Raw genomic sequence first — 12,254 nt, 5'->3', positions numbered from 1 at the left:
GGTGTGTATGTGCTTGTGGGCTGGCGGGGATGTGCGTGTAATTGTTTGTGTGTGTGTGGGTGAAGGTTGTATGAGGAGGGTGTGAAGGAGGGTGTGTCTGTATGTGTGTGTGGGCCGGCTGGAATGGAGTGTGTGTGGTGGGGTATGTGTGAGAGGGTGTGCATGCAGGAGGGTTATGAGGGGGGGGGGGTGTAAAGAGAGTATGTGTTCAGTCTTTGCTAAACTACTAAAACTAGGCTAAGCTGGTCCAGGCTAGGCTAGGTCGGAGGGCAGGCAGGTGGTTTGTCAGTGAAAGTAAAAAAAACCTGCCAGAAAACCCCCCAGCTACAGTTTAATCCCACTAGCACCTCTCAGCTCACTGTTACTGGAACAGCATTTTACATTTCTAGACTTACTAGACCAAACAATTTCATTAGCAGCTCTCTCAGTACTTATCTTTTCATTATGTAAACGCTGAGGACTGTGGAAAAAGTGCTGGCAAATATATTATCAGACTCATTATATTACTGTTCATCACACACACACACACACTTCTATTCTACTCAACAGACTACCGTAATCATTAGGGTTCCAACCCAGGTCATCAAACGTTAGACCAAGGGGATGCCAACCGGACAACATCCTGGCCGGAAGATTCCAGAAGTTCCTGAAGCTCCACAATTCTGGACTCAACAGATAAGCAGACAGACAGGCTGACAAACAGACCGACAGACAGACAGATAGATAGGCAAGCAGACATGCAGTCTAAAGACATAAAAGACAAAAAGTAGACAGTAAATCATTCTCTCTCTCTTCTCCCTCTCACTGTCTTCTCTCATCCCCGTATCTTCAGCCTGGTCTCCTCGGTCATCCTTCCTTCTCTACATCCTTATCTCCTGCAACTCCCATCTGCCAAACGCCTTGTCTGTCAGTGACCGCATGTGTGCTGGGAGTGTTTGTGATTGGGGTGTATGTGTGTGGGTGCGTCCGTGTGTGTGTGTGGGTGTTCACATGTGTGTGTGCTCATGTATGGGTGCGTGTGGTGTGAATGGGTTGAGGTGTTGGTTCTTATATCTCCAGGGAGATGTAATGAATCCTGCTGGTGAGGCTGGGGTGACAGGGTTCGCTGAGACAAGGCCTGCATCAAGTTTGGGGGAGGGGGATTAGGTGTGAGGTGTGAGGGGGAGGTGTGAGTGCGAGGAGGAAAGAGAGTCCCTCTCGTGGATTCTGGAAACAACAGGGTCTTGTGTTTTGGGCTAAACTATACGTGTGCGCGTGCCTTTCGGAGACGTGAAGGAGGAGGAGGAGGAAGTTGAGGAGGAGAAGGAGGTGGGGTAGGAGGTGAGATGGAAATGGAGGGGGAGGAGGAGGTTGATGGTGGAGGGGGAGGAGGTCAAGGAGTAGGTGTAGGAGAAGTGGAGGAAGAGGATGAGGACCAGAAGGATGTGGAAGAGGATGAGTTGGTGGATGAGGTTTATGGAGGAGGAGCAGGAGGAGCAGGAAGAGGAGGAGGAGATGAACGTTCACCCACAGAAATGGCTGTGAGGGTTCAATAATTCTGTTGAGCTGTCAAACCAAGAGATGAGAAATATGTCTGCTAGCTGAAATAAAAGGTTTTTCAAGCCTCTCTCCTCCACAATGACCTTTGGACCCTTCTATAAGTCTGCTCCTATATCCTAAAGCATGTCTGACTCACCCCCCCCCCCCCCCCCCCACCGTCCTCTCACCTCCTCCCACTACCCTGCCGTTCCTTCCTAACTGTACCATAACTGCCCCCATTCTCACAAACTCACACACACAAACACACACACTCGCCTGGGGCCTCTGTACCATCCACCCACCACCCACTCTTGCTTCTCATCACAAACCCATTAATTATTGTCATGCATTTTTACACTTTTTAAGGCAATACACAGAACACTAGGACTTTTCCTCTCCTCCTTTCTTTTATCCTCCCCTCTCGTGTCTCCTCTTCTCTCCTCTGCTCTCCTCCTCTTTCCTCTGCTCTCCTCCTATCAGGTTGAAGAGTGATAAGTAAATCAATCAACAGCAGAAGCTGGATGGCTGAATCGATTACATCAGCTGAGGGCTATCAGTGTCATATAAACGTCCGGAGTAACACATTCGTAAAGATCTCCGCTAGTCTCTGACTGGTGAGCAGTAGGGGATGATGGTATCTATACTACCTGCATTACTTTTCTGTTACTATTTGGTTAATAGAAACGTCAAAGTTTCCCAAAGACATATCTTTATTATTACCATGGATGAAGAAGTAGGTATTTGTATGTTGTGACTTCTTGATCCAGATAAAAGCAGCTGTAAACGTAGATAAACTGAGCAATGCAGCTTTTGCAGACAAATAATTGAGTGGTCATGAAAATGTACTAAGATGTAACTTCTGGATGATGCTTTCCCCTCATAAATCATGACACACTACTTTCCCCTACATTAAAGTATATAAGACACTTTTATTAATAAAAGTATCGACATTGGTGATTCTGGCCCTGTATTACTTAAAACCCAATTTTGTCGCATTACCCACCCCTACCAAGCACCCACTAGTCAATAGCTCAACTAATGCTTTGTGAGCATGTGTGCAATGTGTGTTTGTATTGTTGTATCTCTCTTTGTGCGTTTGTGTGTTGCTGTTTAAGTGTGTGTGTGTGTGTGTGTGTGTGTGTGTGTGTGTGTGTAATTGCTGGCTGTGCAGTGTTTCTGATCAGCATTAAAAAGACCATTATCTTGCTTTCAGTGTATAGGGTTTTCTTTTGTTGTATCACTTTACTTTCTCACCTCTTTTATCTCTCTTTCTACTGTCCTGTCTTCCTTGGTGCATTTGACTTCTTCAGGTCAGCTCTTGTTGCTCTGTTCTCTCTCCTCTCTACCTTATCTCTGTTCTCTGCTTTCTCTCTGTACTTGCTCCTCGCTCTGTGTCAAACTTCTGTCATCTATCCTCTCTCTATCCTCTCTGTTCTCTCAATCTAAGTTCTCTCTCTGCCTTCTCTCCTCTCTCTAACTTCTCTGTTCCCTCTGCTCTCTCTTTCTAACTTCTCTCTATTCTCTCTTCCCTCTATTATCTCTCTAACTTCTCTTCCCTCTCTATTTCAAACTTTTCTCTGTTCTCCCCCCTCTCTCTCTACCTTATGTCCATTTACATTTAGTCATTTAGCAGACGCTCTACTTACAGTAAGTACAGGGACATTCCCCCGAGGCAAGTAGGGTGAAGTGCCTTGTCCATGGACACAACGTCATTTTTGGCACAGCCGGGAATCGAACTGGCAACCTTCAGATTACTAGCCCGATTCTCTAAACGCTCAGCCACCTGACTCCTCCCTTTTAACACCCTCTCTCTCTTTTTCACTCTCTAACTTCTCTGTTCTTTCAACCCCCTCTCTCTCCAACTCCCTTTGACCTCGTCCCCCCCATCTCACTCTCACGTCTCTGTTCTCTCTAACTTTTCAGTTTTTTCAACCCTCTCTCTCTCTCTCTCTGCAGGTATAACAGAGGCATCAGTGAGTGTGGAGGTAGCAGGTCTGATAGACCTTGACTATGGCGCTCCCTGCTGGGCAGAAAGCTCAGCTACATGTCGTTTCTTGAGCAGACCCTGGTTCCAGATGATTCCCTCAGATGACTATAGAGGGCACCAGACACCAGGTGTAGTGTGAGTGTGTCCGGCCTGGCTGTCAGGTGATGGGTCTGGGCCTGGAAGCATCGCCCCTGGTTTCCTTAACCACCACAAGTTTCCCTGACAACCCCTAGCTACCCTGACAACCCCCAGGTTTCCCTGACAACCCCTAGCTTCCTTGACAACCCTCCCAGGTTGCTCCTGCTCTTTATGATGAAGGAGCCACGGGCCCACCTTGCCCCCCACCCCCCCATCCACACAGTCAAAGTTCCCCAATCCTCCAGGATTCCACTACCCTTGACTACACACACACAACGACCCACACACATAATGAAAAATGTGTCTCAACTGTGTATTGACAACAAAATAGAATCGGTCATACTACGGTTTCTCCCAATTGATAATTTCTTATGTAAATCATTTTCCAAGTTGTCTCTGTTTTTATTTAGTATACACCCGTTTTTGAACTCTGCTCTTTCGCTCGCGTGGCAGGGGTCCCTTGCAGTGTTCCCTCACCCCGCCTCTTTCCAGCTGATGCTCGCGCCCCGTCAATTTCTATTCTGAGAAGCAGAGTTGAGAAAGGGGGGAAAGAAACGAGAGAGAGAGAGGGGGTCTGCGGAGTAACGCAGCCAAAACATCCATGGGTGGTTGTGTAGGCAGTCACCACGATTCTTCAGGCAGTTTAAACGAAAATTCGGATGGGACCGGAGGTAGGACACACGCACAGCACCGCTGCGGTGTATTTTTAAGCCATAATTAATGTTTTTAGGGCTCCTGCTGATTTCATGCGTCTTGTCCCCCTCTTCCTTTCTCGTTGCCGACTAGCACATCGTGGCCGCCGCAAGAAGATATATAATTTTGTGCCATACTGGGTTGGGTTTTAGTCACAATTCCCATATCCAAGCAGACATCAGTTTATTATCTTGGAAGACAATACGTGCCGTGTCAAAAATCCGCCTTTGTCTACCCCAATTGAATGCGTGTTATGCTGTCATTAGCTAACCGGTTAGCTTGCTAGCCAACAACGCTAGCAAATGCCAGATGAAATGTGGGTCACCGTTCAATACTGAATTGCAAATCTTACCGAATTGAGTTGCGTTGCTTAAAATTACGGATTTACAATAGATTATGTTATTTTATACTCGTACATATATGCTGAATTCAAGGGGAGCGCTTTTTAGTCTTAATAATACATCCTGGAGAGTGATGGGGGTGCAGCCAAACTTGCGTTATTACCATGGAATAACGGTCAGGTCGCACTGTCGTTTTACAATGTTCATACCTTCATTATACACGCTTTGCATTGATCTATCACATGAATACACACATATATTACTGTCATGTAGGCTAGTTGTTTGAGATGCGTCGTAACCACGAGTCAGTGGTTCATGGAAAGCACACATCCCTGGCGCTTTGAGAAGGTGTTGTTATGAAAATCATTGTTTCGCTGTGTGACTTCCGCTACTTCCTTATATCCGGTGTGTGACGATGCAAATGTTGTTTTGACTGAAGTTTTGTTGCTCCTCGATCCCTCCGGACAGACATATGGTGATCCGGTTCCACTAGTGTAGCTTACTGATGACAGTAAGTTTTGACAAGGCTACATATATTGATAGTCACGTTCCTGTTGGTGGGTCTTGGGAGAACTAGTTTAGTAGGCAACATCATGTTGCCAACATGCCAGAGAGACACCCAGGGAGGTGATCCATAATAGTGTGTATGTGCGTGTGTGTGTGTGTGCGTGTGTGTGTGTGTGTGTGTGTGTGAACTGGTAGGTGCAGCTATTGAGCAGTAATCTTAGCTCTAATACCAGAGTTGGTCCCCTGCCTTCACTAGAGCTTGCAGGCTATCTGCCCAAGCACAAGACCACCACATTTACCTTCAGGGCAGGGTGGGGGAGACAGGGCTGGGTGGGGGTGGAGACATGACTGTGTGGGTGAGGGGGACAGGGTGGTGGTGGTGGACTGTGGACCAGAGAGGCTGCTCTCTGCTCCTCAGACTAACCATCTTCTCTGTGTTCTGCTCTTTTAACTGTAACCACATCATTATTGATGTGTGTGTGTGTAGCTTGAAACCAGACACCCCATGCCAGTGTTGCATTATGCAGTGGAAAAACTCATATTTTCTCCTCAACTCTCGCTTCCTCTCCTCTTCTCCTTCCTCCTCTCCTCATATCTCACTGATCCTGTTCAGCACACATTGCTAATGGAGCTGAGTTCAATATTACAGGAAGTGTTGTTACTTCTTTCAACCCAACCTACCAACTATCATATATGTCTGTCTGTATTTCTGTCTGCCTGTCTAGCTTTGTACTTGCCTGCCTGCCTGTCTGCCTGCCTGTCTGTCTGTGAAATTTGACCCTGGTCATGTGATCAGCTTACATGTACAAACACAAGCGTAGTTGCAGTCTTCCTGCACACACACATGCACGTACACACATGCTGTGTATATATTCTTCTCACACAGACACACACATACACACACACGTGTGTGTATGTGAGTGTGTGTGTGTGTTAAGAGATGTGACTTCGTAGCATGCCTAGACGGGTTCCTTCTTTGATCTCTCTCTATCTCTCTCTTAATCACTATTTCTCCCTCTCTGTATCTCCTCTCTGTTTCCTGGTGTCTGTGGGCCAGTCGGCAGCAGACGACAGATATTCTGTCGATGAAAGAACGACGGATGTAGAGGAGCTCCTGCTGCCCTCCTCAACACCTGTCCCACCAACACAAGTCCTTATACTACAAAGGACACGTGTGTGTGTGTGTGTGTGAGCGTGTGTGCGCGCATTCCTCAGTCCACTCTGCAGAGGTGCAGCTCCCTGGTTAGAATGGTTGACAGATGTTTCCTACGGTAACACCGCCCCTCCTGTGTGTGTGTGTGTGTGTGTGTGTGTGTCCATGCACAAACATACTGCAGAGCCGAGCTGGTGGAGAAGCGGACACACTGACAGATGCTGTTAGAGAGAGAGATAGAGGGTGAGGGATAGAGAGAGGGAGGGATTGAAGGAGGGAGGGATAGAGAGGGAAGGAGGGAGCGATAGAGAGAGGGGTAAGAGAGGGAGGGAGGGAGGGATAGAAGGAGGGAGGGATAGACTTTTGACTTTTAAAGATACCTTTATTGGGCAGTTGGAACTGCCAGCTAACCAAGCAGTTTCACCACACCAGACAATCATTATCCAAACCCACCCATTTCATTTACAATTTCACTTTTCCAATCAAACAACTATGCAGAAAAAATTCCCTAGTTACAACTTGAGTTCTAAACCCCCCTCCCCATCCACTGTGCACAAAGCACCCCTCACACATCAACAAACCCCCCCATCTTCCCCACCAGTTTACGGTATGAGAACTCAATTCGCAACCTTGCCGTGACCAGCCCCAGCAACACTGCCTTTGCATCGAGCGACCCCACTCCCAACCGCCTACTTTTTCTCATCTTCCATATTGCAAGCTTGACCTGCCCAAATAACACATTCACGAGGCATGCTCTCCTCTTCTCCGGAACTGTGTACCTAGGTCCCCCTATAAACAGCGTCCACGTAAGGTGGGAGGGGTAGAGAGAGGGAGGATAGAGAGAGGAAGGGATAGAGAGAGGGATCGAAGGAGGGAGGGATAAAGAGAGGGAGGGATAGAAAGAGGGAGGACAGAGAGTGCAGGGGACAGAGAGATGAAAAGTTGGAGAAACATAGAAAAGGACATTTCGTTTGGCCTATGACTTTGACAACCAGAATGCCTACACACTCTCCACGTCTGTATTCTGACACCATGGAAACAGACCAGTACAATAGACGGGTACCACACCAGACCATACTGCTGTATACTGCAGTAAGTCTTCAGTGAGAACGGAGTTGTCTCAAGTTACACTGAGAATGCTCTCTCACTCCCAGTCTATCGATCCAGCCTGCTTCCTGTTTGCGTATGTCTCTATCTCATCTCCACCTCTCCCTCTCTCTCCTATTCGTCCTTTCCTCGTTTTCTTGTATCTGTTTTCCTCCCTTCCCCCTCATCCTTCTCTTTCATCCCTTTCTCCCCTATCTCCCCTCTGACTCCCCCCCTCCTTGTCTCTTCCACGTTCCCTCTCTCCTCTCCTGTCTCCTTCCTTGTTCTCCTCCTTTCTTTCCTCGGCCTCTACGAATTTCTTTCAACTATTCGCTTTCTACCTCCACATCTTTAATCGACTCCCCGCATTTCTACTCTCGCTTAATAAACCCCCCCCCTCCCTCTTTCTCCCTCCCTCGATCCGCCTCCCTCTCCTTCTCTCGTTCACTCTCTCTCCCTCTCTCTTTCTCCCCCCCCCCCCCCCCCCTCCAGTGGCTCTTGGGCGTAACCAGGTGCTGAAGAGGGACAAGCCCAAATGGAAGAGTGACTACCCGATGACGGCGGGGCAGCTGCGCAGCAAGAGGGATGAGTTCTGGGACACGGCGCCGGCTTTCGAGGGCAGGAAGGAGATCTGGGACGCCCTCCGGGCCGCGGCGCTCGCCTTCGAGAGCAACGACCACGAGCTGGCCCAGGCCATCATCGACGGGGCCAGCATCACGCTGCCGCACGGTGCGCTGGCACGCACGCACGCACACATATACACGCGCACGCATGTACACACACACCTAAACACTATCTCATCTCCCCTCTCAGAGAGGCCCTACACACACCAACACACCCGTATAACAACGCTGCACGGTGTGGAGGAGGGAAGAGAGGGAAAAGAGGAGGAGAGAGAACGAGTACGTGAGGGAAAAAGAGAGGAGAAAGAGAGGGAGAGGTATGTGTTCCAGAGTTAGTGTTCTAGATGTCCCCTAGCCTAACAGAGGAGAAGATGGAGGGAGGGAGGGAGGGAGGGAGGGAGGGAGGGAGAGAGATGGAGGGAGAGAGAGAGATGGAGGGAGGGAGAGAGATGGAGGGAGGGAGAGAGATGGAAGGAGAGAGAGATGGAGGGAGAGAGAGAGATAGAGGGAGAGAGAAAGATAGAGGGAGAGAGAGAGATGGAGGGAGAGAGAGAGAGAGAGATGGAAGGAGAGAGAGATGAAGGGATTAGAGGTATGGTGCAGTAATGTGTACTTCCTCTCCAATCTCATTGTCCTACACACACACACACACACACACTGTCTGTCTGTCAGCTGTCTATCTACCAGGGGTGTTTGTCCTTGCGCTGTTATATAGCCTCCAGACAATCCTAGCTTTAGCAATCCTGGCTAGTACCACACATGGTGTCAGGGGGCAGCCATCTTGGATCAGACAGGGTGTCAGAGGGCAGCCATCTTGGATCAGACAGGGTGTCAGAGGGCAGCCATCTTGGATCAGACAGGGTTGTGGGGGTGTCGAGATTGCAACCAGATGAGTTGCAGCTGTAGATTCCTGAAATACGATGTCACCGTCTCTGGAGAGAGGGAGGGATGGAGAGAAGGAAGGAGGGATGGAAGTAAGAGGAAAGAGGGGGAGGGCAGAAATACTTCTCTGAGCTACAATGCGACAACAGAAAAGACTTTGGGGATACTCAGCCTCTTCCTATCTCTCTGTTGTCTATGTCTTTGCTCCCTCTTAACAAACACAGAGTGCATATGCAGGATTGTACAGCGGCTCATATCGGTATACCTGTGCAAGTTATGTGGATCATATCAATGTGCTGGGGTGTTTCTGTGAGGCAGAGCAAACCAGAGCCACTGCCAGTCTGGAGCAGGGAATCTGTCTCCTTGTGGACACACTGGGTACTGCACCTCAGCTGGAGATATGGGGGGGGGGGGAGGCCGAAGAGGGGAGGAGAGGTGAGTGGTCTGCCTGTGGTATGACAACTGGAAAGCCCCTGTTCCCCCCCCCCCCACACCTCCTTCCCATGTGAACTGGTGTTCTGGCTACCAAGAAGTGAGTCTTTCGAGTGTCAGGTGACATAATAGCGGTCATCCCCCCCCCCCATTGTAACAACACACTATCTCTCACCAAGAGAGATAGCTGGAGTCTGAGTGTTGAGTAATATAGTAGCATTGGAGTTCCTGAAATGTAATATTTGCCCTATGAAGTAATGGCTGGTGGGCATGGTGTTTCTGTTGAGTAATACAAGTCTAACCTGGGGGTGTAGAGCCGTGTTAAGCCTGTTTGGAATCTCCTCACCTATACCTGGGTTCACTGGGCCTCCAGGCAACGATGCCCCAGCAGTTGCTGGGAAATGTATGTGTGCGTCAGATATGTCTGCTGCCCTGACTCTGTCTGCTGCCTTCTCTGAGGTTGGCTATTTATAGACAAGCTAGGTGGTGTGTGTGGAACTGGTGTTTGTGTACTTTTGTATTTATAGCAGCATGCCTGTCCCCATCTGTAAGGTCAGAGTTCATTCCCCTAAACCACCCCCCACACACACATACACACACAAGCACACACACACACACACACTAATTCCAGGTAGGTAGAGAGCGGGGATGAGTCCGTTGACAGTTTACAGGGAAACGCACTATGAATGAACAAACGTGTCTCACTCTCTCCTCCCTTCCCCTTGTTCTGTTCTCACTTCCTTCTTATTCCACATATTTCACAGGACAGTTCCTCTATGCAGTCGCTCCGTGATTTCTGAGGAGAGCTCAGAGAAACACAGCCCTTGTGCGAACTAAGCACACGCACACCTACGCACACACTAACCCCCTCTCCCCCCCTCTCCCCAGGTGCGTTGACGGAATGCTATGACGAACTGGGGAACCGCTACCAGCTCCCCGCTTACTGTCTGGCCCCGCCCATCAACATGATCGAGGAGCGCAGTGACAGCGACAGCCAGGACTTCCTGCCCGAGCCGGCGGGCGGCGGCGGCGGGAGCGAGGGGACGGAATCCCAGCTCCGCTTGCGCCTGTCGACGGGGCGTGACCTGCGCCTGGCCGTGCGCTCCTGCGACAGTGTGCTCCACATGAAGCTCCGCCTGCAGGCGCAGGAGGGCGTGGCGGCGGCAGCCCAGCGCTGGTTCTTCTCAGGACGGCCCCTGACCGACCGCCTCCGCCTAGACGAGCTCAAGATTTCACGAGACTACGTGGTGCAGGTCATTGTGAGCCAGCCGCCACAGCCGGAGCCGGAACCTGCCGGCACGGATGGACACACGCCTGAACACACACCTTTACACGTAGCGGCCCTGGTCTCTCCAGCTGTGCCAACTCAACCACAGGACCCCACACCTGTGGAGAACTAGGTCTGTCCCACACACACCAGGAGAACACACACACACCTGCAGAACACACACACATCAGCAGAACACACACACGCCTGGAGAACACTTACACCTGGAGAACACACACCTGCAGAACACACACACACACCAGGAGAAAACACACATACACCTGGAGAACACACACACACCTGGAGAACACACTGGCACACTATGAGAACACACACTCTTGGAGACGACACACACACACCTGGAAAACACCTGGAGAACCCACACCTGGAGAACACCTGGAGAACACACACACACCTCGAGCCAACAGATTTCATAGACATGGATTACAGACACAGCGGGAGTCTGTGTCCATCTCTTCTTCTTGTTGGCAAGGCATGCTGGGATATCAAGGGGCGTGACTGTTGAGCAAAGGACTCTGGGAGACAATAAGGAGCGGGAAGAGACTCTGTCATAGCAACACCTCCCTGGCAACCCTTGTTTTTAAGCTTTTACTAATTTCTTGATATATAAAAAATATTTCTGGATTTGGTGGAAACTGAACAACCAAAAAAATATTTAAATGAAAACAGAAAATACAGGTTTATAATTTACACCCCCCTCAAGGACAGTGGTCTGGTTCTAGAACCTTCAGAAAGACTGGAAGGCAGTGTTCTAGAACACTCAGAATGGAGGGCAGTGTTCTAGAACCATCTAAAAGAATGAAGGGTGGTGTTCTAGAACCCTCTGAAAGACTGGAGAGCAGTGTTCTAGAACACTATAAGAATGGTCGGCAGTGTTCTAAAACCCTCTAAAAGAATGAAAGGCAGTGTTCTAAAACCATCTATAAGTTCGGAGGGCAGTGTTCTAGAACTTTATGAAGGACTACACGGCCATGTTCTAGAACTCTCTGAAGGACTGGAGAGCAGGGTTCTAGAACCCCTGCAGCTCCATCTCGGCAGATCCGCTCTCGCGTGGACATTCTACTAGTCACCTCACACACCTCACACACCTTTAGACCAATCAGATGTTTTGTTTGGACCCTGTCAGAGGTTAGGGTTCTTGGCTTGCAAACTTTAGTTGCTAGGCACTGCATTGCTTTAGGTAGCTTTAAAATGGTTTCTTGTAACCATCCCATAATGTAGACCTGACGCTCTGGAGGTGGGGGGGGACGCTGTTCAAACTGAATGTGCTGGTTGGGGGGGGGTGAGGGGTAGGATGGGTGGGGGTTGGGGGCGTATGGTATATTTGCAGTGTTCACCATGCTGTTAGACATTCTCGTTTCACCTTTCAAGAAGTGTAATATTATCGGCATTATGTAATCAACGTGTGCGTGTGTGAGAAAGTATTGCACGCTTCACGAGGTATGAGTGAATATCCATTGTCCATCTGTGTGTAGGTATTTGGGTGTGCGTTTGTGTGTGTGCGCTCACTGTACATGTGTATATGAGGCACATCAAGGCTCATACTTAACCCTCGTGCTGCCTTCGGGTCACATGACCCAAAGGTTCATAACGAACCATCGTTGTG

The 12,254-nt window shown here is 49.3% G+C and overlaps 1 protein-coding gene across 3 annotated transcripts; it reads left to right on the top strand.

Annotated features, from left to right (window-relative positions):
• The first annotated feature begins 4,160 nt into the window (after nt 1-4,160).
• Nucleotides 4,161-11,922, top strand: ubtd2 (ubiquitin domain containing 2). Of its 3 annotated transcripts, none has more exons than XR_009928966.1 (4): nt 4,161-4,314; nt 7,916-8,152; nt 10,249-10,834; nt 10,886-11,922. XR_009928966.1 is itself a non-coding variant. In XM_062453116.1 (3 exons), exons 1-3 carry the CDS (start codon nt 4,245-4,247, stop codon nt 10,758-10,760), a joined length of 819 nt encoding a protein of 272 aa, XP_062309100.1. In that variant the 5' UTR covers nt 4,161-4,244; the 3' UTR covers nt 10,761-10,843. The 3 variants fall into 3 exon arrangements, 1 of the variants encoding a protein (XP_062309100.1); XR_009928965.1 differs by having other exon boundaries at nt 10,865-11,922; XM_062453116.1 differs by lacking the exon at nt 10,886-11,922 and having other exon boundaries at nt 10,249-10,843.
• The last annotated feature ends 332 nt before the right edge of the window (nt 11,923-12,254 follow it).

This window comes from Osmerus eperlanus, chromosome 27 (genome assembly GCF_963692335.1).
Source record: "Osmerus eperlanus chromosome 27, fOsmEpe2.1, whole genome shotgun sequence".
Lineage (NCBI taxonomy): Eukaryota > Metazoa > Chordata > Actinopteri > Osmeriformes > Osmeridae > Osmerus > Osmerus eperlanus.
Note: the sequence above shows the minus strand (reverse complement) of the source record. Positions and strands in the feature narration are given on the sequence as shown.

Coding starts and splice junctions, on each gene's coding strand:
- ubtd2 (XM_062453116.1), top strand. CDS start 4,245: ATGGGTGGTTGTGTAGGCAGTCACCACGATTCTTCAGGCAGTTTAAAC. Junction 4,315..7,915: donor AAATTCGGATGGGACCGGAG/GTAGGACACACG, acceptor CCCCCCCTCCAG/TGGCTCTTGGGCGTAACCAG. Junction 8,153..10,248: donor CAGCATCACGCTGCCGCACG/GTGCGCTGGCAC, acceptor CCCTCTCCCCAG/GTGCGTTGACGGAATGCTAT.